Source organism: Mycteria americana, chromosome 7 (assembly GCF_035582795.1).
Source record: "Mycteria americana isolate JAX WOST 10 ecotype Jacksonville Zoo and Gardens chromosome 7, USCA_MyAme_1.0, whole genome shotgun sequence".
Lineage (NCBI taxonomy): Eukaryota > Metazoa > Chordata > Aves > Ciconiiformes > Ciconiidae > Mycteria > Mycteria americana.
This window is the reverse complement of record NC_134371.1, coordinates 45,818,613-45,846,495: the sequence shown is the minus strand read 5'-3', so window position 1 is coordinate 45,846,495 and position 27,883 is coordinate 45,818,613. Positions and strand designations below refer to the sequence as shown.

Genomic DNA, 27,883 nt, shown 5'->3' with positions numbered 1-27,883 from the left:
TCCCGCCCCCATCTTGCGCCGCCGCGCTCGCCCGCGGGGATTGGTCGGCTCAGCCCCGGAAGGCGACGCCGTCACTTCCGCAGAGTCCGCCATCTTGTCAGCAGTTGGCGGAGGCAGCGCCCGGCCCGGCAGCCCGCGCTCTGGTGTGGCGCGGCCGCTCGTCCGCCTTGCAGGCCGCGTGCCGCCGCCCCGCTCCGGGCCCTGAGCCGCCATGGCCAACAACAGCCCCGCTGTCGGAGCCGGGAACTGCCAGGGGCAGCAGGCGGCCCAGCACCAGCCTGGCGCCGTCCCGCCGGCCCAGCAGCAGCTGCAGAGCGGAGCCCCCAAGCCGGCGGCCTCAGGCAAGCAGGGCAACGTGCTGCCGCTGTGGGGGAATGAGAAGACCATGAACCTGAACCCCATGATCCTCACCAACATCCTCTCGTCGCCCTACTTCAAGGTGCAGCTCTATGAGCTCAAGACTTACCATGAAGTGGTGGACGAGATCTACTTCAAGGTGAGCCTGCGGGCCGCGCCCTGGGCGCCGCGGGCTCCTCGGGGCTGTGCTGGCGCCTGTCCCGAGCCTCCCTGTGGCTGGGGTTTTTGAAGGGGGAAGGCTTTGATTGCGGCCTGCGGGTGCTCTCTCTTGCCTTCCTGCCCCTTATCTTGCGGTAAGGGACGGGAGCGCGTCTCCTTTTTATTGTTTAATTGGGAGAATCCAAGGTGCTGCCTTCTCTCTCTTACGGAAAGAAGTGTGTTTCGCGTCGGATTTGGAATTGCGGAGTGGTGAGTTAGTTTTGAAGTGGGCAGCGTGAGCCAGGGCAATGGGGATGAAATGGCCGTCTAAGGACTACGCTCTCAGTCGGAGAGAGTGGGGAGGGGACCCTATCTGCATGCCACGTCTAGAGACGAGCACTCCCCGCAGCCTAGGAGTTGCCGACACATCGTATAACCGCGCAAAAGGTATGGTGGTGACTGTAGGTGGTTTCAACAGGAGTTTGCATGTGGCCTTCTTCCTCAGTTAGAGCTTAGGATCCCCCCTTCCACACCGAATCAAAAACTAGTTCGTTTTAGTGCTTTTCTTGGCGTTAGGTAGGATGTGCTGGGGAGATAACTGGACTGTATCAGTGCACCCATGTCTCAGTTCTTGTTTTGTTAGCAGGATTGAATCAGTTTTGCAGCGAGGCTTCCATCAAGCCAGTCTCCCAGGTAGAGGTATGCATAATTAATGCTCATCAACCCAGCCACATTCTTTGTTCTGATAATGAGAGCAAAACTTAGATAATTCAGGCTGCTGTCTTCAGTCAGCTGTACTTTGGTGGTTATTGAGATATCTTTCTCAAGTGAAGCGATTCTGCTTGATGTTACTGTGTCAGTGGGTTTCAATATACTTTGAAATAAAAAAAAAAAGGTAGTCTTTTTGTGTCATTTAACCAGGGCAAGTCAAGTTACTTAGAGCACTATAATTGTGAAAAATAACTCCACGGAAGTATTTGGAGATTTTTGGCATTGTTTGCACTTACTTATGAAGACAGTGCTACCGTTTTTCCTCTTAATGACAGCACTTCTCTGCTTGTGCTCTGTCATTTGGACGAGACTACTTAATTCCCCTAATACTTAGAGTAATATAGATTGTCGACAAAGTATCTCTTCAGTTAATTTACCATTTGCTGCATATGAGAGAGAAATAATTCATTCTGACTATCAGACTGGAAAGCAGCAAAGTTTATTTTTGCAAGTGATGGCAAGAGCTGAAAAATTTCTTAAAACAATTATTTTCAGAAAATTTGAGACCTTACTGTATTTTACATGGACCATTTCAGATGTAGTAAAAAATACTTGGTGTGATTCGTTGTCTTAGTATTGGTAGAGCTCAACTGCAGTAGGTCAAACAGTTCATTTGCTTGTCTCAGTGTTTCATTCCATAAGTGGCTTAATCTTAAATTGCGGAAGAATTTTGACATACCATTAAATATTCGCTTATTAATCTAACGTAAATAAAGTTTGTTTACTGAACTTGACAGTTATTCTGACTCAAAACTGCATGCCAAATAAAGAGAAAACTCAGCCCCTTACTTACTCATGAGTAATAAATGTGAGGGAGAAGATAACCTGATGCTTAAGGTACTTCATTGATATTCAGAAAATTTGAATTCTGTGTTTTAAGATTCCTGAAAAAGTGCTGAGGTGGTTTTTTTGTTGTTGTTTGTTTGGGTTGTTTTGAATGAGCACAATATCCATCATAGCAGGTGTATTTTTGAGTGTATTTGTCTTTGGGAACCAAGTGGCTCATTTAAAAAATTTGAGAATGCTGGGTGCTGAATTCTCAGGAAAAATGATCTCAAGTCACACAGGCAGTTAATGATAGGGACCATCTCTGAAGATACGGATTCTGTCTAGATATTTGAATTAATTCACTTGTTCTGGTCTCCTGTTTCAGTTCTGTATCTGCAAAGTGGATGACTTCCTCTTTCTTTATCCCTGATCTTAGCACCATGTGCATGTCCTCAGCTTCATTTAAGCTGTATACTTCCAACAAGTTAAACATACACAGCAGTCTTTGTAGTGTCAAAACTTTAAATACTCTTTTCTGAAATGAGCATTGTTTTCAGGGCTTTGGGATTTTTTATTGATATCTGTCAAACCCAGGATGTTTATATTGATTGTGGCCAATAAATGTAACTAATTAAAAAATTTGAAGATTACCACTGTGATAGTGTCATATTTGATCCTTTGACTAAAAAATATTTTTCATTTCCTGTGAGAGGCAAAACCGAAAATAATCAGAAGGATGCGCAGTCTTATTTACGTAGTATTTGTGAACTTCTCCTATGATGCTAATAATATAGGAAGTCATAGTGGATTTTGAATTGTATGGTATTGGCATCTCTCATCTTTCCTATTTGGATGAGAGAGTAACTGTAAAAAAGTTCAGCAACTTCAGCTGTTAGTGTATCTCTGAGTTCATGTCATTGTGTACATAATTAGTTTTGTTTCATGTATTGTTAAATAATTTTATTTTGTGAACTACAGTACAACTTGGCCACACACTCTTAACCCCAATCCAGTGTAACACCATTGTATCTTTTTTTTGTCTTGCTTTTACTTATTTTTTTTGAAGTTGACATGTTTAGGAAATATACTTGTTTATTGAGCCAGACATTACTTCTCTGAATTTCACAATTTCAAATGTAGCTTAGGCAGTTTTATGGTTCTTAACTTGTTTATGACTGTTATTGTCAAATTTAAGGAATGGTGTTGGTTGACTGTGTTCGCGCACTCATCTCTCAATGCATCTCAAAAGATTTGAATTAGGCAAGCTTTACTCAGTAGTACTTAGGAACCATTTTATCCAAGAACATCACTGCAGTCTACAAGAAAAAACACTGGCTTTTTAGATTAAAATACTACACTTCATAGACATCTTTCTTTTGTCCTAATTGTAGGTGATACTCAAAAGAAATCTAGTTAAGCTCACTGCATAAATGCGATTTATGAATATGAGACTGTTGATTTTGACTTCTGTAGCTGTCATCAGCAGGTATCGCTAAACTTGTTAAGAGACAGTTTAAGGTAATTGTTTAGTCACCATAGAAAATAGTAATGATGGGATTTAGTCATAAAGTATTTGAAAGTACATGGAGTACAGAATAAGCATGGATGCTTGCTTTGGTGTGTTTTGTTGTTTTTGTTTTTTTTTTAACTTCATCCATGATTTCTTCATGTGGTAATTAAAAAAGCCAAATGCTTTGTTTTAATGACAAAGCAGACTTGATCTTGAATTTGATAGGAGAAGACAAGGTATTTAAGATTGATTTAGGATAGCCATTGTTTAAATTAGATTCGTATACACAGCTAAACATTATGGAGGTTGTAATTGTAATTTTCTTTCTTTCTTTCCTCCCCCCCACCCTACCCTTTCAGGTTACGCATGTTGAACCATGGGAAAAGGGGAGCAGAAAAACAGCAGGCCAGACAGGGATGTGTGGAGGGGTAAGTAGAAGTACGTGCTGCCTTAAATTTTTCTGTCTGGTAAATAAATTCCCCAAGCATAGCTAAAACCTGCTTGTATGTTGGCTCAGTCCCTAGATGTAAAAGTATTTATTACAGAGAGTTGATATATTCCCCTTGCTTCCAGAGCTGTGGATGCAAGTAGCGTTACTTGTTCCACATAGCTCTGTTTGTAGGTTTAGCGTTTATCCTGTGTTAGTTCTCATATTCTTTGGTAGAATTGGGGTAATGTCTTTGACTTCCTACATTGTCACCTAACTCTTTTTCCTTTTGAAAGGTGCGTGGTGTTGGAACTGGAGGAATTGTGTCTACTGCCTTTTGTCTGCTCTACAAATTATTTACACTGAAACTCACTCGTAAGCAAGTGATGGGCCTTATTACTCATACAGACTCTCCATATATTAGGGCTCTTGGATTTATGTATATTAGGTAAGTATCAATGTAATCAACTAATGACTAATTTAATATACAGAAAGCTGTATTAAAATTTTACATTCTTTTTGTACTTAAAGGTACACACAACCACCTACAGATCTATGGGACTGGTTTGAATCCTTTCTTGATGATGAAGAGGTATGTCGGCGAGGGTAATAATTTGTTTTCTTTTGTTTCTTTTCATGTTACTACTGTAGGTTTAAACACTGTTTGATAAGGTTTTCTGTAGTTTGAATGTTGCAATGTTATGTTCTTGTAATTTCATTAATTAGTGCAGGAAGCAGATCTGAGCTGGGACCTGGGTCATTTTTCTTAGGTTTCAAAGATTTAACAGAATTTTCCATTGGTTAGGATGTTACTATGTCAAATATTACAAAGCCATGAGAAACAGGTTTATCAAATCAGAATGCAGACAGCGGGCTGTGTGAGTGTGGCTTCTGTGCAGTTTTTAGAAAAAGAAATATTTTTAGGCAAGGTATAGTAAGTCTTGAGAGTGCTGAATTTGTATTTTGCATTTATTACTGGGACAGGGGGAACTGGTGCTTACATAGAAGAGTGGGAAGTATATAGTAAAAACCAACATTCACCTTGAAAAAATATTACCAAAATCTCTCTGGTTATTTTTCATGTCCTGGAATAACTAAACCCAGGATTTCTTCACAGGAGAAACAGCCAGCTTAATTGCTGCATAAGGTGGTGTTGTTTCTAGTAACCTTAATGTCTTTGCTAATGGGGCAAAAAAAGAAACATAAGTTGCTAACTGAAGAAGTTCAGTAAAGAGGCTGCATTATTATGCAGTCAGATAGGAGAATACCTTTGGTACCATAGTCCTGATTTACTGTTTGGAGAAACGGAGTAGGAGCTGGTGGGTGACATTTCTCAGTCTATGAAGTTGAATGTACAATCTGCTACATACTGTTGCAATTTATATTTATTGAGCAGGTTTTAAATCACATCCTAGATTTAAGAATGGAACAGGAAGGATCACTTGCCCTCTTCAGTGTGGCAGTAGGCATCTACTTCAAGAAATTTCAAATGTTGCAGTTGCAAATGATGTCCGAATACTTGCGTTAAAAATGGCGTTAATTATACCTGTATCTGACTGCAATGCAGTGTATTTATTTTAAACAGCTTCTTTTATGCTAAGTATCAAAAAACACTGTGCAAAGGAAACAGCTGTTATTTTAGGTAAACCTGTGTTGTTGTATGTTTGTAACAAAAATCAAAACAAATTTAAATCTTGATCGCATTGCTGTGCTATCCTCCTTCTCCCCCAGGTGGTGCTAGTTAATATGAACTCTTCTCTGCAATGTTGCATTGTAACCTTATGAGGAGGATTGGGGTGGCTTCATTTTCAGGGTCCCACAAACAAGTTGATTTCCAGGACAATAAAGCGATCACAAGTGCGATTCATTGTGCAGGTCTTAACTGGATCATTATTCAAAGCACCTTTTTTAGTTTATACATTTCAGTTCTTGCAGATACTGGTTATCAGCATATATTTGTTTATTGTTGTTTAAAATCTCCCAGTATATTTTTGGAATTAGTGTTTCTTTCCCAGCTGCTTTCAGTAGCTTTGTGTTATGTAGGAAAAAGCGCTTGGGGCTGCTTGTCTTAAGTTTCTTACCAGTCCTGGTGAAGCTCGATAGGATGAAGCAAATTTGTATTTATGGAATTATTTAAACCTACAGGATTTTTTTTTTCCTCCAGTTCTTAAATATGTGGAAGCAGTTCATCTTTTGTCATGCTGCTGTGAAAAACTTCCCAGGATACAGAGTTACTTTTCAAAATGCTTCTTATGTTTATTTTGTTTAACTGTACATACTCTCCAGGTGCTACGTTTAACTCCTTTTTTTCTTCTTTAGATCTCTGCAGCGATTATATTTGGGAAAACTGTATATCTGAACACTTAAATGTGTGTGAGTGCAAGCAGTTTTACATTTAGATTTTCTCTTCCTGTTTAGATAACAAATCTCACTTTCCTTGTGTGCTTGCACTATAGGTTTGGGACTGACAATAGCTGACTAACATGTCCTGAGCTGTGAGAGGGCATAGCAAGAAGGCCTTCATGCGGTAATGACCCTTTTCAGAGACAATGGTCATCATGGATTATGCGTTTCCAATTATTTGTTCATTTATTTATTTTTTTACATATTTCTAAATTAGAAACCTCACTGCTTCATGGCAGTTGGTTTGCTATTGCTTCCAATTCTGTTAGGATGCCATTTTGTACTAGAGGTTTTTCTATGATCATTTTTAGATAGGCAATGATGTAGTCCTTAAATGATTTAGGCCACAGGGTTGGGTATGATGGTATGCAGTTGTACATCACAAAATGGAGTGTTAAATGTAGTTTGAGAGGACTTCTCAACTTTGTGGCATTTAAATAAAATACAAGATCATACCATATAACCAGACTGTGTAAGGGGATTTCGCGTTAATCTCTTCATCGACAGTCCCTTACCATCCAGATGGCTGCAGGATTAGTATGTGCCTGCATGCATATATATTAAGTCCCATTCCCTATCTGTAACATACTGCCAAATCCAAAGGGTGCAGAGTTTGAATTTTTCTAAGGAAATGTATTAGAATATGAGACAAGTAAACTCATAATCATGAGACTTCAAGAGGGCAGTAATGTAGCAGCATTTTTTTTTTTTTTGAAAATCAGTAAAGAATATTTTTGACCATCAGGATATTTTTTGCTTGTATTTTGTAGGACCTGGATGTGAAGGCAGGTGGGGGTTGTGTTATGACCATCGGGGAGATGCTTCGTTCCTTCCTCACTAAGCTTGAATGGTTTTCCACGTTGTTTCCAAGAATTCCTGTGCCAGTCCAGAAAACCATTGACCAGCAAATTAAAAGCAGACCCAGAAAGATCAAGAAAGATGGCAAGGAGGGAATGGAAGAAATAGACCGGCATGCAGAACGTAGACGTTCAAGGTCATATACACGTTATATTGAAAATGAATGTTAAAAGTTCGATACTGAACTACTTATTACCAGAAACATGTCGTCTTTTCACTGAGAGAGTTTTTAAGGCAACAGGCAAAACAGTTTATGGATGCTAATGGATTAAAATAATCAGATGATATTTGGTATTTAACATTACAGACTGTGTATGTAAAGTATAAATTGGAAAGTAAAGAGGCTCCCTTAACTTTAAAAGTGTGTTTCATATTGAATATCTTTTATTTTAAAAGGTCTCCAAGACGATCCATCAGTCCCAGGAGGTCTCCCAGAAGATCCAGAAGCAGAAGTCATCATCGGGAAGGCCATGGATCATCTAGTTTTGACAGAGAGCTAGAACGAGAAAGAGAACGGCAGAGATTAGAACGTGAAGCTAAGGAGAGAGAAAAAGAAAGGCGGAGATCTCGAAGTACTGATCGCACACTGGAACGAAGGCGAAGCAGAAGCAGGGACAGATACAGAAGCCGTAGTCGAAGTCGTGACAGGAAAGGAGACAGAAGAGACAGGGATAGGGAGCGAGAGAAAGAAAATGAACGGAGCCGGAAAAAAGAGAGAGATTATGATAAGGAAAGAGGTAGTGAGAGGGAAAAAGATCGATCTAGAGAAAGATCAAAAGAAAGGAAAAGTAAGGGTGACATAGAAGAGAGAAGACACAAGGATGACAAGGATGACAAGAAACACCGGGATGACAAGAGGGATTCCAAAAAAGAGAGAAAACATAGTAGAAGTCGAAGCCGGGAAAGAAAGCATAGGAGTAGGAGCCGAAGTAAGAATACAGGTAAGCGCAGCAGAAGCAGGAGCAAAGAGAAATCGAGTAAACATAAAAATGAAAGTAAAGAGAAGTCAAATAAACGAAGTAGAAGCAGAAGCAGAGGAAGAACAGATAGTGTTGAGAAGTCCAGAAAACGAGACCAGAGTCCCAGCAAAGAAAAATCTAGAAAGCGTAGCAGAAGCAAAGAACGTTCCCACAAACATGATCACAGTGATAGCAAGGACCATTCAGACAAACATGATCGTCGAAGGAGCCAAAGTACGGAACAGGAGAGCCAAGAAAAGCAACATAAAAACAAAGATGAGACTGTGTGAACTCTTTCAGAAGTGGATCACATTGAATCCTATAAATGTTTGATTAAATCCTGCTTATTTTTTCTTAAAGTTGAGATTGTGCAGTAGTTGATGAGCACTCTTCTCCAACCTCCCTCTAGGCTGCAGATTGTCATTTCCTATTTTGGGTAGGGAAGTGCCTTTGTAAACCCATTCAATGCATTGACGGTTTCAGACCATTTGTTTAGTTTAATTTGTAATGCAGAGATTGTTCTTGCATTTTTATTGTTCAGATGTTTCTGAAATGTACAGTCTGTACATATGTCCTGAAAATGTTTTAATTCCTTTGGCATGGTTGCCATGTTGGTTAAATTTGTATAAGGCAATAAACTGCCACTAATTCTACTTTCGTTTTGCAGACGTGGAATTATGGTTTGTATCCTGAAGTTAGCATGGCTGTGCTTTACATAATAGGATGGCTTTTAGGGATGGATCTTGAATGTGTATTATAGCTGAGATATTTATGTGCATACAATGTACATTGAGGGCTGCAGATTTAGAACTAACATTTATGTCCACTGTATCTGCTGTTTTTTCAAAAGCTTTTAAAATGTATTATGTTGTTGATCACCACTGGTGTTAAATTGAGAGTGGACTTTCAAGGAGAGAGTGGTTTTGAGGCAAAGACTTAGATTATGTTGGGGCTTGTCTAGTAATTCATTAGAAAGGCTACCTCAAGCAGACACTGTAAAGGTTGATGGATGAGTACTGTAGCCATCTATGCATTTTATTTGTTTGGAAAATATCCATGTAAGCTTCCATTTTTTTTAAATGCAATTTATCCATTTGTGGTCTTTTAATGTTTTTAATCAGCAGCTGCACTCTGTCATTTATGGTAATCCTGGGCTAATAAAGGCATTTAAGATGGGAAGAGGGAGGTAGGAAGAAGAAAATTATTACAAAGGATTTCAGTTTCAAGCTTCCAAAGCATTTTTATAAGTGTAAACATTTAAAATAAGAATTACCTGATAGTGTCCTTTTTTAAGTCATATTTTCTACAAATAGTAAGGATTGCAGTTTGTGCTGAACATTTCATCTGGCAGATTTTTTTTTAAACAGGTGGTTAGAAGCAAAAACCAAAATGCGTTACAGAAAAAAAATCATATCATTAAAGTCCAAGTCTATTTGATAGATTATTCTGATGACTTGTATACTAAGTGAGGAGAACCATCTGGAATAAACTCTCAATTAATTCCTTTGTATTGGGTGTCAGCTTTTCCCTGCATGTTCATTGCCAGTTGAAGAGTGTTTGGGTTCCTCCACGTTTCATTTTCAGACTAAGTGAAACTTTGTATGAATAAGGGATTTTCTGTAATAGGTACCTTATAAGGAAGATGTAGCTAACAAAGAAATGCAGCAGCCCAAAAATAGGAAGAACGTTAAGTGTGACTCATTCATGACCATGAAGTGACCTGAAGGTAGAAATAAATTGATGTTTGTGCCTTTTTTGCTTCTGTGTGATGCAGGTCATCTAGGTATGATATTTAAATATTAGGATGTTTTTAAAGGTCCAGAAGGTAACAAACAGTGCTTGAATTTCTAATGATGCACTTCATTCTATAGTATTCAAAGAAGCAAAAATAACAAACTCAATTTTTTTTCTTCCTCCCTGCTCTTATTTATTGTTTTCTGAATTGTTAGTCTTTCCTTTGTCACCATGATCCTTAGTATTAGAAATCTTTTAATACTGAGGTTGTTCAGGTATTGTCTGCTTATATTTTTGTTATCTGATTTTAAATCTGAGCTTGAAACAAAGCTTACACTGCAGTGGAAAGAACTTGTTGAAGCTTAAAACTAAAATACTGAGTTCTCATTTAATATGGGAGGAGAAAAACTGTATTGGCCATTTAAGAAATACCCTGGCTAGTAGATTATTAGAACTGCCTTTGCAATCTGCCAGGAGATTGCATGGATTCTGTCAAAACAATGAGGACAACTTTAATTTACTTTATTTGCCACTAGAAGGCTTCTTTTGGTCTCATTAGTTTTTAACCTGCAGCCTATGAGTTTCTGAAACAAGTACCTTCTTGGGCAGAGAGGCTGCAAGGCCAGTGTTTTGTCAGGGAGAATGGATTACTGATTTCCGATTGTTCCTTCAGTGTTCCTCCTCCGCTGCCATTGTTGGGAAATACAGTGAAAGAATGGTTTACTTGCAGGCAAAATCCAGGTATTTGAGAAACAATCTTTGACCTTAAAGTGGAGAGTGCCGCCTAATTACAATGAAGATAGTGAACATTTTGATACAGCTTGTGCAAACACTAGCTCGTGCCAGTCTCTCTTACAAGTGCAGTAATTTGAGGACTTTGCTTTTTTTTTTTCCAATTAGTAGTCCTTTCTGACTTTTGGATTTAATTTGATCTGTATTATGTACTTGAGCTAGCAGTGTAATGGATAGCACAATATTCATGACTGACCAAGACCCATGAAAATTATTTAAACCAAGACACCTGTCTTAAGTTATCATTGGGATTTAGTATCTTGCAGCTCTTGGGTTTGGATCCAGGGACTCTTTTAATTCCTTTTTGTCTTTCTGATGCCATTTCATTACATATGAGCTTCCTTGAAACCAGAAGGAACAGATCCACAGAACTTCTACAAAGCAGCTCTGATCAGAAACGGTAAGATCAGTGGAGTCTCCAGTGCTGACTGGTCTGATGCAGTTGGTAGCAGTACAGCTGCAGTGGGCGTTTGGCTAGGGGTCATTAGAAGAAAATGTCTGCCAATTTTAATTGGAGGTACTGTGAAGGTTTTCGCAGGAGGTAAGGTTGCGGAGCTTTTGTGTGACAGGGCCTATGCAGTTACTCTTCAGTTCTCTGGGTAAAAGCTCAACAAACCCAGCACTATGAACCTGAAGTTTCCATGGTATGCCATGTGTTCATAGTTGCCTAGCTGGGATAGTCCTTCCTCTGGAAGCCTAATCTGTCTGAAATTTCCTGTGGCTCCAATGATAAGTACTTATCTGGACTAACAATACTAATTTGAGAAATACACCTCTACTTTGTTTTTACTTTTTTTCTTTTGAAGATACTACTCAATTAGTTGAACAATATTTCAGATCTTAAGAAGTAGCAAACTCATTCTTTTATTTTAAGGCAGGGTCAAGGCTTTGGCCCCAGAGATTCACATCTACCTACTGCCACATAACTATGCAGGTAATTGGTATCAGTACAAAAGGACTTGTATGTATCTGACTTTTAAACATAATAGGAGTGGTATTTTGATTGTCTATCTGTATTGAAAAAGGTAATGAATGGCAGGGCAATTTATCCGACCATGCTGGGGGGTACTTAGTACACCATGCATACCCATGTGTGTTATACTTTCATTTATATGTTGATGAAGAAACATGACTGAGCTCATACTTTTAGTATTTACAGCTGAATATTACTGTACTGACTCAAAGACAGTATACAAACAGCCAGGATCTCTTAAGGGGAACCTGTAAGAATTAGATGACTTCTACTGGCTTTGGTAGATGTTTGAGCCTTTTCTGGACTGCTGTGAAGTGCATGTAACTTTACATATAGGAGATATCCACCAGCTACTAAGCAAGGTAAAACAGCATTTAAATGCCACTCTTGAAGTTTTGCAATGTAGTTTTTATTGTATCTCTTTTTTTCTTTTCTTTCTTTTCCCCAACAGTAGTTGGATGTGGGAGAACACTTCTTCAATCTCAGCAATTTTGGGTCGAATCTGAAACCAGCTGAAGGACAGATTTTTGCCAGTTTCCTTACTGGACTGAAACAGCCTATCTAACTTTTGAGCTATTACTTCTGTGTAAAATACAATTACGAATAATTTGTATTTGGAACAATACATACAAATTTTTTTGCAAGTGTTCATCTTTGTGTAATTGCAACTAATACATCTTTAAAATTTAATTGAAATTTTTATTAAGCATTAATGAAGGCATCCATCATGAAATAACCTATGTGTTTTTAATCACCTAATTTGTTAGTATAAGAGATCTCACAGATAACTGTTCTGAAAGCATTCATTTTACTTAGCATAACAATATGCTGCCTACCTCTGGGTCTTCAACAGGAAATTTCTTGATTCTCAAGTTTTTCTTTTAAGAGGTTTGTGGGGTTGGGTTGCTTGTTTTTTTTGTTTGGTTGGGGTTTTTCTTTTTGTTATTTTGGGGTTTTTTGGTTGCTTGCTTTTTTTGCTTTATGAAGACCAGAGCTTCATACTGGTAAATAGTACAGAAACTACATCTATGAAAACACTACATCTATGAAAACACTACATCTATTTGTCCTTTCCTGTGATCTTAAAACAAATCGGCGTGACCCATAAACACGCATTTGCCTCAATAAATCGGCGTGACCCATAAACACGCATTTGCCTCAATCTGGAGAGAACCTGAAATGAATCCTGACTAATGTTTTTTAATCATCTCAGTGAGTGCCGGTGACATTTCACATACCAGCAGTGTGTGTTATTATTAGACAATGTCTAATGCCTGAGTAACAACGCCTGCAGCATATACACAGCCACAGTAGGAGGTGCGGATCTGGCTCAGTTTGGTTGTGTTGCTTTTCCTCCCTGTTTTGGTAAATTGTCTACATCTTCTACCTACTTTTTTTGAGCTGAATCAGTGTGTTGTTTTTTTTTTTAATTTTGACACCTCCTCAGCTTTTTTCTTTCTCCTTTTTTTTTGACATGCAAATAATACATTCTGTTGCAATTACACTTCTCATTTTCAATTATGAAAATGAGAGGAGCTGATGAAAATAGTACTACAGCATTGTCAAGGTTGTAGTGTGTAATTTTGAGATGTCAATGTCTGTATGCCAGGAAGAATGGAGAAAAAATACACTAACAGTTTGTAATTGCTTAAAATACATTAGAGTTACTGTTAGAGCATGGAACTATCAGAATTCTTTATATGAAAAGAAGCAAGCTGTGGCTTGAATTTGATTCCAAAAGAAACTGATTGCTTTAGACCTCTAAAAATCCAGTTAATAGCCACCCAGTTAAACAGTTAGGCTTTGGTGACAGTGTTTGACAATGATGACTGCAAAGAAAAAATATTTAAATAGAACCCTCGAGGAAGAAAGTTGTCAACAATACTTATTTTTACTTTCTTAAATTTTTTCAAATCAAGTGAGAAATAAAACCAACTTTTTATTAAGTAATGCAGGGCAGTTTTAAATAATGTTTCCCAAAAGAAGATTTGTTTGACAGTGAATAAATGCAGATAATTTTCTAAGAAGCAACATATAATTCTTGGGCCATCTACAATCAATTTATTGAAGAGTGACATTCCCATGAGATTATTTGGGGCAAGTGATCAAAAGCAGTGACTGAGATACCCAGTACAACTGTATTCTGTGAAGAAAGGAAACCTTCAGAATGCATGGTGTCTATTTTTATAAGCTGAAAATAGTGTTAAAAACCCTATTGCCTTTGGTAACTGTTACACATAAGCTTCTGAAGACTGTTTTTGGAAGGTATCTTTGAGTAATTGTTTTACTTTTTATGTGTATGTAGAACCCTTGAACTTGAAATTTACCTTCTGTGTTGGCTGAAAAAGTAACCACTGTGGAGTACGAGAAAAGGTGCCTTTTCTGAAAAATGGGAAATTAAAATTTTAGTAGTATCTGTCAGTTCTTCATTAGCTACAAAGCAAAATAAGTCAGTTGATGTAAAGACGACATTATGTTTACCCTCATGAGTCACCTCTCAGAATTGTAAACGAAGTAACTTTTTGGAAATTTAAATTAAAATTAAATAGTCTTAGAACACTTGATTAAGCCTCAAGCTACTTTTAATTGAGTGCACCTAAACTGCTGCTTTTTAAAAAAAAAAAAAGTTAAATTTAACTCATAATCTTTATTTCAGCCTTTACTATTTCATTGACACAGGTCTAGAACACACCTACTGATTAGTAACTGTCTTGGAAGAGCTTTTAAAACTCATTGCTTTACAGGGGAAATTACAGTTCAAGACTATGGAGATCTCTATCGGTGTTCATTTGCATTGTAAAAATTATCTCATCAGTTGGGGCTCAAATTTGATGTCCTGGATTAGATCTCAGATATGGCTAGGTGTTCAGCTTCCCTCCTCCCAGTCCTCATGTTGCAGTTAAGCACAGATGTCATCTTCCCAGCTTCAGGGAAAGAAAGACTGAGAAGAGCACTTAGGGAGAATGCATTATCAACAACCTTAACATCCAGGATAGCTGTAGAACAGCAGCAAAGAGGAGATGATCAACCTTGGGGGGAAAAAAAGTCAGCGGTGACTTCTTGCCATCCTTTTGAGACAAGGGCAGTAAATAGTCCAGAATGCCAGTACTTTTGTAGGAGAATGAGCAATTTCAGCTAGCAGAGAGAGAAAGTAAATGAATGCTGAAGAGTATCTCGATCTGTTTGGGTTTTGAGAGCTTTTCTGGGGAACTATAGGATAGTATTAGAAAAAGCTTAATGAAGTGAAAGAGGGTTTTATTGTAAATGGAGGAGAGGACAAATCAGTATTGATAGTAGGAGAAGACGACATGAGGTTTCTGAGGTAAATATGATGGATTTTAACAAACCAGTTCTATTTAGGATATACAGGATTGGTGAATCTTATCCCTCCAATCCCAAAGACTTATGCAGCAGGAAAAGTTTGATTAATACATCCTAATCTGAATTACAACTCTTATAACTTACCTCCTTATCTGAACCATAATTTCCATCTAGATATGTTGTTCTGCATTGCTCTTTCCTCTATAAATCACTATAAAAGAATTCAGAAATTAAGACAATTTCAGTTATGGAAAAGCAACTGTCTTGAGAAATGTTTGTTTCAGTGGCTGCTTTTGAAGTTTTCTAGCAGTTTACATAGGCAAATAAAGCACAAGACTATCCTGTTGAAACCCCAGAAGAAATAAGGTAAAATAGGTTGAGGTAAACCACACATTTTTTTTCAATTTTTTTTTTTTTAATAAAAATCAGAAGTGCAACCTAGTTTAAATTGTAATGGGATATGGCGAGGCTATAAAAGATAAGTTTTATTTTCCCTTTTTATGCATTTTTCCCTTTTTAGCATGATTTAAATTAAAAAATGGTTCTGGAGCAGTGTTATCAAAATTTCTTTATATGGCCACCTGATGGCAGTTATAAGAACAGGGTTTAAATGTTATGTGAAAATAATCCGAAGTGCATTTATTTAAAAGAGAGAACTGCAAGTGTATTAACTATGTATTGAATTTCAGCTGCACTATTTGTATGAAAGGAAGACTATACAAAGTAAGTTGTATATTGAGTCTTTTTCTTCCTAACTGCATTTACAATTTACATACTGGAAGAATATCCTTGATACGTGCAAATGGATGTCAAACCCGTTTCACTGATCGCTTTCATAGATACTGTATAGTTGGTGCCACATGTGATGCATCCCAGGAGACAGTAGTTTTGAAGAGTGTGACACTTTGCCTGTCCTTTTGGAGACTCCAGTGTTGTTACATATGTCTGTGCACCCATCCCAACAGACCAGCTGATATTTGTTACAGACTTTGTCACTTGAGTTAGTATCAGGTCATTAGGGCAACAAGGAGCTTAAAAAAGAACAAAAAATAGAGAAGTCAATTCTGTTTTGTACTTGGAGAACGGAAGGTTTTTTGAGGGGTTGCAACTGGAATAGTACATGATCAAGAGCAAAGGAATGAAGACTTGCATACTTTTCAGGCAAACTTTAGCATGCTGAAAAATACTTGACTATTTTGGCAAGCTTCTAATAAACAGAATGTCGATATAAGATCAATTTGTCTATAACAGTGAGTTATAACCCTGGAATTATTATAAGATGATTGTTCACCAAGATACTAAAAATTACTAAAATTTGTCATCAGAATATCATGATACATCTGTAGTTTAATTAAGCAGGGTCCATCTCTACCCCTCAAGTCATGTAGCTCAGTCCAGCTCTTTCTCTGTTTAAAGTCTCTTCCTCTACAATGTGAAATGACTGCAGCCAAACTGCCTGCTAAAAATAGATCCTGGTATACGTTAATCTCTGAACTGTGCCTGGGGATTGTCTGGGTAAGTGGTACAGGACAAAACTCTGCTAGCAAATTAATAGCAGGAATGGTGGGTAGGATGTACTTTAATCTGTTCTTCACACTGTTTATTTGTTGACATGGACATCACCTCATTGCCTCTCCCGCTAATATTAAAAGTCAAAATGCTGACGTGGAAGCTATGCATTACATTAGTGAATTACATTATTATATTTTAGTTAGCTGTGCCAGATGATAATTGGTTGCACTAAGGCTTCTCTGTACGAGGCAAGTGCCAAGTGATCCTTCCTTCTCACGCACACAAAGATACGTACACATTAAAGTAGAGGACATCTGGCATCCAGCAATAGATAGTATAATATGCACACATTGTAATTAAGAAAAAAAAAAGGCAAAAACATATAAAGAGACATAGAACTATTTTAATATTATGCTGCTAAATATTTTCCACTATATACAATTCCCACATACCTGTCTTTACAGGGACGCTGTAGCTTGGTAAGCTCTGCCCTGCAGGTGATCTTGCTATAGCACTAGCAGATAAAGCAGATCCACAGGGAAGATTAATTAGGGTACAAGAATTTCCAGAGCTTGCGCAATGCCAAAGTCCAGCCTCTCCTCTAGCAGTGACAATATATGTAGCTGCTTCATTGTTAGATTGCCAGTGCACACTGATTACAGAAAGAGCCTCCTTTGAGATATTTTTAATTTCAGGACTGCAGGGAGCTGAAATATTTCATATTAACAGTATTTAAACAGATTGTTTATGCATACTATATAAGTTACAAATTAAAATTAACTTCCAGTTAGAACTGACAAACTACTTTGGAAAAGTCTATGATCCTTAAACGGTTACTCCTGGTGAGAATTAGGAACTCGTGGCAGAACTGACAACATAAGGATTTTGCATACAAAACCAGAGATGCATTGTAAATCTGATTTTCAAAAACTTGGAGCATTCAGAGCTTTCAATCCAAATCTGCTTTTAGGTGCCTGCTTACAGTATATTTTTAAAGACCTCCCGTATTTTATTTAATTTTTATCAATTACAGTAACTTAGCATTCCAGTAATGCTTTTCATCCATGAATCGCTGCAGTGTCTAACTAACTATCTCGCCTGCTAAAGGAAAGTAAGAACGATCATAATACCTGTTGCCACGTACTTAGATGCGCACGACGTGTTGCTGCCCCTGGCCTCACTGAAAGAATAAACCGTGGTATTGTCCCGGGTGTTGCACTGCAGAGCCGACAAGGTGCAGGCCGTGGCGGTGTCCTTGCAGAGCGCCCCGCCGCTCCAGCCAACAGCTCTCGTTTCGTACAGTTCAGCACCGCGGACAGGAGCCCAGGTGACCTGCACCGCGTCGCTGGACAGGAGCACGGCCCTGAAGTCGCTGGGGCAACAAGGGCTGGGAACAGAGAAGGCGGAGAGGGAAACCTGAACGCGAACTGAAAACTGGCACGAAGCCGAAGAGACTTGTTTCCTTTGTCTATGTGCTTCACGTCCTGAATTTCCAAAGGCGACCGATATTGTGCAAACGGTCCCATTAACCCCAGACTTACTTCTTGAATAAATTCAGTACCCCTCCTTCCAAATCAATAGAGGGCACTCTAATGTATAGGTAAGACATAGGAATTATGTGTATCCTTGATTTAAAATTTCAAAGCATCTAGAGGTTAAGTAACTCTAATTATGTTCTTCACAATTTCCCGTTGAACTCGTTATTTTTTCATTTTCCAAATATGAAAACTCTCTATGACGAAGTTTAAGACTTTGGTACACCCTTCCTAAGGCAATAGAAAAAAAACCAAAACAGGACTAGAATTCAAATGTTATGCCAGGACTGTGTGTTTTTCATATGTCCTTGCCTGATGATTGTGAATTGTTAAACTATTCTCAAGTTTGTGAGCATGTTGTTGCACTTGATTACACCAGTTAAATTCAGCTGCAATGTGAAGTGGTTCTTTTTCTCTGCCAACCTTTGTGTCTTTTGCCCAAAAATTGTATAAAAATAGAAGCTTAAGTCGTTATCTTCCAATAAAAATATCCAATCAGCTCTACCGTAAGCACAGTTAAAGGATCCAAAATGAATTTGCAAGAATACGTTGTTACTTACCAGTAGTGTAATTGAATACGTCACCTAAAGGACTCTGCCCTGCCTTGTTATATGCAAAGACACTAATGAAATAAGTGAAGCCACAGTCTGACTGGAAATGGCATTGAGTATGTGATGTGTTGCAGTGCTCTTCCAAGCCATCATCACTCTTCACAAAAACCACATAATAATGACCAAAATTGACGCTAGACCACGATACCAACAAGTGGCCAGGTTCATCCTCTTCAATTGATATATTTACCGGTGCACAAGGAACTGAAAAAAAACTTTAAAAAAAGAAAGAAAATAAGAATTGTAATCAGAATATTTTTATTGAAGTTATACTTTTGGGGAATAAAGGAAAATCAGGAATATATAGAATTTTCTACTCAGCTTGAACAGTTGTTCTGTCTTGTTCAAGAAGACAGCAACTCATCTGCCTTTACAGAGGATGCTACTTACATTTAGATGAAAAGTGAGTATGGTTTTTACAGAACAAAATAGATGCTACCTTCACGTTTTACAGAAAGATCTGCTTAAGGAGCCCCTGTGAACAAAAACAGTGGCATCAAGCAGTATTTCAAAAGGAACTGGCACAGTCTGTGCTCACAAGTAGTAGTTCTGGATGACAATCAGAATACTAGCTTGAATAGCAGTTGGCATCCAAAAGCCTTTATGTGAAAACCCTTTATATATTGGTATGAAACTCGCTGGCTGTGTCTCAATAGAGCTGTCCTTTGCTCAGGTTTCCTTTCTGGTGGCATCCCAAAATGTCACATTAAACTGCAAACTCCATGGCTTTTGCTTAAATAACATTTACTTTCTTTCTAGTTCAAAAAGTTTAGCTTGCTGCTATTAGAATGAATATACATGATCTAGCTGAAGCAATAATGGCTGAGAAGATCACAGCCCACAGCTTCGAAGTTGTCTCTTGCTTAAGGCTCTCTCATCCTGTTAGATCCACCTCTGAGCTGCTCACATAGATGATCTCATATCAACGAGAAGTCAGAATGAGGCAGGTTACATCAAATAAGTAAATAATGTTCTGTCTTTAAGGTAGCACATAATAACAAAAATGGTTTAGGTTTTGCTTAGATGGGCAGTTCATCTAACAGGTCAGGAAGCAATAACCTCTGACATGGCAGTGGTGCTAAGTAGCTGAAATGAGCAACCTTTTGTCCTGACAAAGCTGCTACCTCCGAATGGTCTGTGACAGTATCTTAATTTAGTCTAGCGGTGCTACTTTAGCTGAATGTGGTTTTGTTGACCTCCTTTCTAAGTAACAACTAGATTTAGCCTAGAACAGTCCTTAGCCTAGGGCCAGTCCTTAATGCTATTTCCTTACAGATTTCTCCCAATCTATTTGTGAAAGACCTGACACAGTAGGACAGATCTGTTATTCCTTACATTAGTTTTACACTCGGAAAATTGACTTTAGACACGTACTTCTGGTAAGAAGGAAATGCAGGCTTACTGGTTCAGCCAACCATTTTTTTGGTTGGCTGAACCAGTAAGGTTGGTATTTGCAAAATGCAGGCTTACTGCTTCAGCCAACCAGACCATTGCAAGTTTTTCTCACAGAAATATGAAGAAAGTTTAGGCTATTATCCCCAAAATAGAAAGGTATATGGCACAGTTGGTGCACAAAGTTCAGAAGCAGAAACAACTATTTGAGAACCACTCGTGAATTGTAATGGACTAATTTACATTTGAAATTAAAGAAATGTATGTTAAAATGCCATAAGCTATATAAGGATCAACGATACATACTAGTTTTTAAGCTTACTGCATCAGTAGGTTTACTGGATCCAGCATCATTGTATGCTGTGACAGAAACATAATATTCAGAGCCGCGCTGGAGTGATGGCACCATGCAGGAGGCAGAAGATGTGTTACACTTCAGTTTCAAGAGCCCACTGGAGGCTGTCACACTGTAGGTTAGAGCTCCTTCTGTTGGCATCCAAGAAACAATAGCTCTTAAAGCACCACTGTTGAAAGCTACTTGAACATCCACTGGTGCATTAGGACCTACAGTACATCAGTTTGGAATACATAAATACAACCTAGCGTATGGCCTACAGACATGATCTTTTTCATAACTTGCAAACTAAATATAATTTTTGTGGTGCAGACCTTACCCTCATTCATATTAAAGTGACAATTTTTTAAAGAAATAGTTCTAGTTGTACACTGTCACAAAGCTTTCTGTTGAAACTCCTTGTTGTATTTGAATATTTGCTTCTCACAGTTAGAAAAATCCTCCAATCAGTCTAAGCTTGTGTAATCCTTACCCAGGCCTGTCCTAGGGACAACTTTAGTGGTAGTTTAATGGTATCTTTGCCTCAGTAATATTAATTAAAAATAGCCATGTCATCTGAGCTTTCGTGAACTTTGAGATGGGGTAAAAATTATATGATCTGAAAATCTACCCAATGTATCTTTGAAAAACGTAACACAATCACACATACACATAAATACTTCCTGGTATTTCTTTTTTTTGTAATGCTTACTTGGTTTCAGAAAAGAAAATTTCTTACTTGTTTTTTGGTTATATGTGAAATCATCTCCAGGTACCCCATTGACATTCCAGGCATATGCCTTGATAGTATAGAGAGCTCCTGGATCTAGATTTGTAAATATCAAGGAGGTATTGGTGGTGTTCTCCTTCAGTATGCTGCCCAAACCATCTGATCTCATGAGGGACACAGAGAATCCAGCTGCCATATACGCAGCTTTCCAGCTCACTGCAATGGAGTCACAACTCAGAGAACTGACAAACAAAATTGGAGCAGCCAGGACTGTTGAGAAAGAACACCAATTAAGCTTTTGGTTTTCCGTAATACTGTTTGAAAGGGCCAAATTTGAAATGAATGCACAGAAACAACAATCACCAAGCTCTAAGAGACAAATTCAGTGACAACAAAACCAGAAAAATAAATGAATGCAAGACTGACAGAATAAATATGGAAACCGATTTGGTGCATCCATTATGATATTACAGGTTTTGTAAAATGAATGTAACTCATACACTAAGCGTGAAAGGTTGAGTGTGTAGAAGAATGAAAATCACCAAGAAGATACTGCATTTCCTGTCCCCTAAGTTTTACATTGTCTTATTATTTTATACTTTTAGTTGTTTCTTCATTGCTTCCATTCCCTCAAGTTATGTCTTTTGTTAAAATAAAATTTGATTTTGTTAAAATAAAATACATATATTCACACAAGTTCTAGTAAAACTTCCTATTAAACATTTAACTTACAATACTCTCATAAAGTAAACCATTAATTCAGACTCTTGTCCTGGTCATTAAGTCAGATGGCTAAATTCTAGTCCTCAAAAACTGAAAGGAGAACGTCATCAATACAATTTGAAATACAAGATTATAATAATTCAGTACTGGTACATGACTGGGCTATACTGTTTGTTTTCTGTTCAAATAAAAAAAAAAGGATGCTTGCATGAATGCTTTATATTATAATAATATGAAATAAGAATAAGAATTTGAAAGTCCACCTGTTTTTGCTTTTCTGAAAGGTGAAGGCTGGCTTTTTCCTCCTGAATTTATAGATCTGACAGTGATTCTGTACAGGGTGGCAGGTTTCAGTCCTGTCACTGTGCCTGGAGAATTTGTAACTACAGTTTCAATGAAGGAATCTGCATCTTGTGCAGTCAGCAGAAAACTAGTAGCCCCAGATACCGCTCTCCATTCCACTGTGATACTGTTGCTAAGTTTTGAATAAGCTTGGTCAATAACAGATATGTCTGGAGCTAAAACAGAAATACCGATAGACAGACTGGAGTTGGGGAACTCAGCCCTGTGAAATGCTAAGTGCTCTGAACATTTCACAAAGACAAACTGTGGGACAAATGGCCTACACTTCCTATGAATGTTTAAAATTTAAGTTAAATGGAAGTTTAAATGAACATTAATAAAATACATGGAGTCTTGAGATATTCTAGACCAACTTTAATCTTTCAATAAAAATATTCTAGTACCCTTGAAATCACTATTGAAAATGACCATTATTTAACCTAGGTTGCACTGAGAGGTCTCTTTTTTTTGTCTTGCTCTATAGCCAATTAACTATACTGTTTATAGAAAGCATACTATGTTTATATTATAGTATACTATTTCTATACTATGTTTATAGAAAGCAATACACAAGGCAATATAGACAAAAAAGAAGTGGATGTTTGTACAAAGCAGTCTGAAATAGGATGCTGAATCATAGGCATTTCTATATCAGAGCAACATACAATAATTTAGTTTGGAAGGGACCATGGGAAGTCATCTTATCCAACCCCCTGCTCAGAGCAATTATACTTAGATATACAGTAACATAACATATCAAATATTGCAATTAAATGTTTTTCTATTATGCTATGCTGCAGGCCATTCAGAAAGAGCTCTTGTGTACTGGAGTCACAAAAGTAACTACAGAGGGTGTATTTCTTAACCACAAGTAATTTATGTTCAGTAATCAGGATTTTCAGACTAGAATCAGGATATGTAAAGCAAGTCCATATACTGCAAGGCTGCAAAAAACTCACTAGAAGAGAAAAAAAGATAAAATGAAGGTGTATCCCACCTAAAATTAAGGAAAGGAATGAAAAAGTATTTGGGATGAAAGTATGCGCCTTGAGGCAAATTTATTTATAGCAAGGCAGCTAATTTGGGAATTCAGAGACCCTAGCAAGTATTATACACGGTTATACAACTCCTCAGCATTATGTCTGCTCTCTTAGTCCCAAGCATTTTCTTATTCAGCTATAGCCAGACACCCTCTTTTGCCCCATTTGTAAAAATGGTAACATATATTCTGTATGACCATGCCTATAGAACAGTTGCAGGTGTGTCTTTCGCGGTCTTTGAGCAAGCTATTGCACTATGATTTTTTTTTCTTTTTAACATATTGTCTTTAGTAACAATTCATAAAAATTTCTGAGCAGGAAATCCTTATGCAAGTCTAAGGGAGTTGCTTGCCTAACAGTCAAGTAGAGAATATATAGCACATGATTTATATCAGAAATAAGTTACAGAACATTAATCATTAATATCTGTTCTCCCATAACTAAGCTAGTAATAGAGGTTTTTTCATACTTACCAGGATAAACACTGCTACTTTATTATTTTCAATTTTTATTGTAATAATTACTTTTATAAGAAACAAATTCTACTGGAAAAATAATGGCTATTTCTAAAAATTATCAGTTAAACTACTTTAAAAACAGAATTTCAACAGAATATTTTTTCAATTACATTTCAGTGATGAAATAAAAAAGCACTTCTGTTTATGTAGATTCTTCTTCAATATCCATCAATGACTTATAAGCTACAAGTCCTTTTATGAATGAAACAAAAATACCATTTATCAGCATCAGTACTTAAAAACGTATATAGCTTCACACCTGCATTTGTAATGAAAGGGTAGGTGATTTGGAAAGCTGCAGTCTGAGCAAGCTGTGTGTAGCAGGTCAGGGAAACATATATGTTAAAAAAAAGCAGAGGGGAAAAGGAGCTAATCATGCTAATATTGAACTCAGTAGGAGAACTAGCAAAAGGCTTCAACAGGAATGGCAGCTATTCCTTACCAGTACAATGAAACATCAAGGATAAAAACCCAGACCTACAGAGTCCATAGAAATTATACTTCACAAAGTTTCTCTTACTAACCTGTTGACTGCATAATCTGTGTTTCTGCAAGAATAATTCTATTCTTGTCAATAGCTTCTGCTTGTATAGCATAAATAGTATTCGGAATTAATGAAGTTAGAGTTCCTTTAAGTGTAACATCACTAAAATGAGCGAGTAATGAATGGCCTACAGTATTCACAGCTGTAGCTGTGACTCTGTAAGAAGAGGCTCCTGAAAACTTGGGCCATCTGAGATAAATGCTTCGTGATGTCACATTGTATATAGACATAGAGAAACCTAAAAAAAAAAAAAATCATTATCAAAACCCCATTTCAGTCATTCCTGAATTTAGTTAAGTCTTGACAAGAAGATTGTTCAGTGCCTTATCAAGCATCTACGTGACCTAATTTTCAGACGATAGGCATTCCACTGAATTTGGAGTGCTATTTCCCTTGTTCACTTTCGTAATCCATTAATTACTGTAATAACTGCTGCTTGCTCTCATAATATCATGTTCTGATGATGGCTATTTTTCTTAAAACCCCCATATGCTGTAGTCTAATTATTTTAAAAAATACTGGGTATAATCCATATGTGGATATACAACCAATGTCAACTATTCCACACATGAATAGGATCAAATGCTTGTTTTGCAAATCATGAAAAGAATATGCTACAGTAAGTAAGTGTTCAGATACTGCAACAACATATCTGCAACGATTAAGCATTTAAGACTCTTGACAGTGCAGTATATGCAGGAACTATCACCAGAGAATGAATGAATTTTGAGGCATTTCTTGTAATCTTGCATTCCTCATATTTTGCACTAGTCAGTATTCACATTTAAGGAAATAGGAGCTGTAGGCGCAAAATACGAGATTGAAGAAAATACAAAATGTGTAAAACATTGGAAATATTTGTGCTTAGGAGATCATGCTTCTTCTGGTGTGTTTTTTGGGTTTTGGGGGCTTGTTTTTTTTTTTTTTTTATTAAAAGATACAACAATTAATTGGGTGCCAATATGGCACAGTTTGAATCCTATTTGTAGCATAGTTATGTAGGTAATGAACAGCACAATTTGTCCAGCTGAGTGTTCTCCGTGGTTCACGCTAGTGTCAAGGCATAAGTGGCCTGTCAGAATCTTTGCACAAGTGTCTGACAGAATTGGGACTCCTAAAAATGAGGCTTAAAATTTATAAAGATATCAACATAATTTTTTTTAAAGCTGAATCAAACTTGAAAACAATTTTTGTTTATAAAGCTGCTAGAAATTACAGAATGTTTTATTAGAAATCACACAGGTGTGTGTTTCAGGTGTCTCTTCAGACCCATTCAAAAATAAGCAGGCAAAACCAAAATACCATTTTGAAGATTTACCTGTGTTAGCTGAAAAGATCTGAAAAGGAAGATGTAAAAAAATTAGAAATACAAAGTGAAATATTTTATTTGGAAAATTAAAAAACTAATAATGTTAGTAATAACAACAACAACAACTTAAAATACTATTTTTTAGCACATTTTACTGATATGATATATTTGTGAGATTCTTTAAGTCACGGAAAGTTTATGCAACCAATGAGATTTGGTACAGGGGTGCAGAACATATTACTTCTTCATTTTCCTCTCTGAATCTGCCTATCGATCCAGTTTTCAGTTGTTGACAGACTTCGAAAGACCTTGGGTCCTAATACATTATTTTATTTTTCAGTCACTAGTAAACACTGCAAAAGTGTAATAGTAACAAAATATTAATGTAGAAGTGGGTGTCAGAGTCTCTACCCTAACTTTTAGTTTACTTTTACAAAGAGTACAATATCATTCTGGAAAATAGTTCTAAGGAAAATGAGTTGCACTCACCATTTCTAGGCAGTTGAAAAGCAGTCCAATAAATATTAATGATTTACTTCTTGCACGGCACATGTTCTCAGAACTTTGTTCCAGCCTTCACATGGGGATGAGCTCAGGCCGATCCCTGCTGAGACCAGTAATATTTTGCAGCAGTGCTGTCACTGTAGGTTTATTCCCTGGGACGAGAGGAGGTCGCATTAGGTTAGGCCCTCCTCCCCGCTGGACTACAGCCTGCCAGCAGCTACCAAAACCTTGATGAAACGAGTCTGACATAGCCTTGAACTTTTAGGCAGGTGGGTGGTGGATTTTTTTCCCTTCTGTTACAGGATGCAGTTTCTGTATTGCTTATACAAGATTCATAAAATAATTAAGCCCGATGTAAATTCGAAATTTGCTGTTCAGCTTGTTATCTATTGCCATTGTTGTCCACTTACAAGGATCTTTTTTCTGTCAGGAATGATGCTCTTGTCATACTCCCCTTTGAACGGAACACCGCCATACCGACTGGGAACCACTCTTCCTCATGCTTTGCGTTGTGGGAAGAGAAAGTTTCCTCTCATTTCTTCGTATTCATACCAGCTGCTGGTTCCCCTTTGACAACAGGCCTTTATGTCTTCAAACTATAACTTCTGACAGACCATTTTAGCGTCAAGAAACGGTATCTTTCTATGAACTGATAGTGTTTTCTCCGGTGGCTTACACGGATGTAACAGGGAACCCGGGGACCGTTTTTATGAGGGATCCACGGTGGCGAGGGGAGTTTTACACCCCCAGGGGACCCGGGACCACGGCAGGTTTCGTGGAGGCTCCCCCGGCCAGGCGGTCTGCCGGCCCCCCCGGCTGCTCCACACACCGCACAAGGAGCCGGCCTCGGGGCCCGGGAGGCGTCCCGGGCTCACCTTCTGACAAGCAACAGGACGCTCCTTCCTCAAGGTATGAGCCCTGGTCACCGGCCGCTATCCCAGCGGGAATTTCAGACGCCATCACCGCAGAGAAAGGGGGCCCTGCAGCTGACACGGCTCCTGACGGGCTGGCACAGCCGGCGGGAGCCCCCCGCGCCCCGCCCCACGATCGGGCAGCGCACTCCGCCACGGCCGCCCAGCTCCGCCCGCCGCCTCTGAAGAGGGCGCGGCGGGGCTGGGCAGAGGAGCGGAAGGGAGCGGCGTGAGGTGGAGCTGGAGCTGGCAAGCAAGATGGCGCCGGCGGTGCGGGGGCTGAAGAGTTTGGTGTGGCAGAGTGAGTGTGGCGTTACGTTCTGCGCCCCCTTCCCCTTGTCCCCCGAGGCTGGGAGCGGCCTGGGGCCGCTCGGTGGGCGGCGGCGCGGGCCGGCCGGGAGCGTTCGCCGCTGCCGCTGAGGCGCCGCCTCCCCTGAGGCGCCGCCTCCCCGTAGCTCGGCGTGTTGGGGTCGGGAGTGCCCTGGTCGCCGAGGTTGGGGCCGCGGTCCCTCCTGGCGCGGCTGGAGGCGAGTTAGGAGCCGCGCTGCGTGTCGGAGCTGAGGCGGGCGGTCAGGCCTGCCGCGGGCGCCGGGAGAGTTGGGCTGGGCGCGGGCGGCTCTGTGGGGAGCCGGTGTGCGGCAGAGGCTGGAGGTGGTTGTTCTTCTCTGGCTGTTTCAGCTAGTGACTCGTCGGGGTGGCGGGAGGCGGCCGCCCCGGCTTGCGGCGGTGTCGCAGGTGCCTGCAGTAATGGCACCTGGATGGAAATGTTTTTGCCTTATTGCGAGATAAAGGTGAGCTATGCAGGATATAACCAGCTATGCCAGCTCTTGAAGAGGTTAAACTGCAGTCAGCTTTTCAAGGACTATC

The 27,883-nt window shown here is 38.8% G+C and overlaps 3 protein-coding genes across 4 annotated transcripts in view; 2 read left to right on the top strand and 1 right to left on the bottom strand.

The window, feature by feature from the left end:
* The first annotated feature begins 80 nt into the window (after positions 1-80).
* PRPF38B (pre-mRNA processing factor 38B) lies at positions 81-12,810 on the top strand. The gene is made up of 6 exons (XM_075508215.1): positions 81-496; positions 3,904-3,972; positions 4,268-4,419; positions 4,503-4,563; positions 7,145-7,368; positions 7,629-12,810. The coding sequence occupies exons 1-6, from the start codon at positions 212-214 to the stop codon at positions 8,479-8,481; spliced, it is 1,644 nt and encodes a 547-aa protein (XP_075364330.1). The 5' UTR covers positions 81-211; the 3' UTR covers positions 8,482-12,810.
* A 2,749-nt stretch (positions 12,811-15,559) lies between these two features.
* On the bottom strand, positions 15,560-27,373 carry FNDC7 (fibronectin type III domain containing 7). Its single transcript, XM_075508212.1, has 10 exons — positions 26,091-27,373; positions 25,611-25,629; positions 24,273-24,530; positions 22,112-22,366; positions 21,135-21,395; positions 20,368-20,625; positions 18,615-18,873; positions 17,654-17,910; positions 16,976-17,230; positions 15,560-16,042 (listed from the first exon to the last, which is right to left on the bottom strand). The coding sequence occupies exons 1-10, from the start codon at positions 26,151-26,153 to the stop codon at positions 15,780-15,782; spliced, it is 2,148 nt and encodes a 715-aa protein (XP_075364327.1). The 5' UTR covers positions 26,154-27,373; the 3' UTR covers positions 15,560-15,779.
* Positions 27,157-27,883, top strand: part of STXBP3 (syntaxin binding protein 3) — a 26,673-nt gene continuing 25,946 nt past the window's right edge. Inside the window, exon 1 of one of the 2 annotated variants that reach the window (XM_075508209.1) lies at positions 27,157-27,317. In XM_075508209.1, coding sequence (XP_075364324.1) covers positions 27,275-27,317 — 43 coding nt within the window. In that variant the 5' untranslated portion in view covers positions 27,157-27,274. Of the gene's footprint in view, positions 27,318-27,769; positions 27,808-27,883 lie in introns of those variants that run through there. The other variant, XM_075508211.1, reaches the window with a different exon arrangement.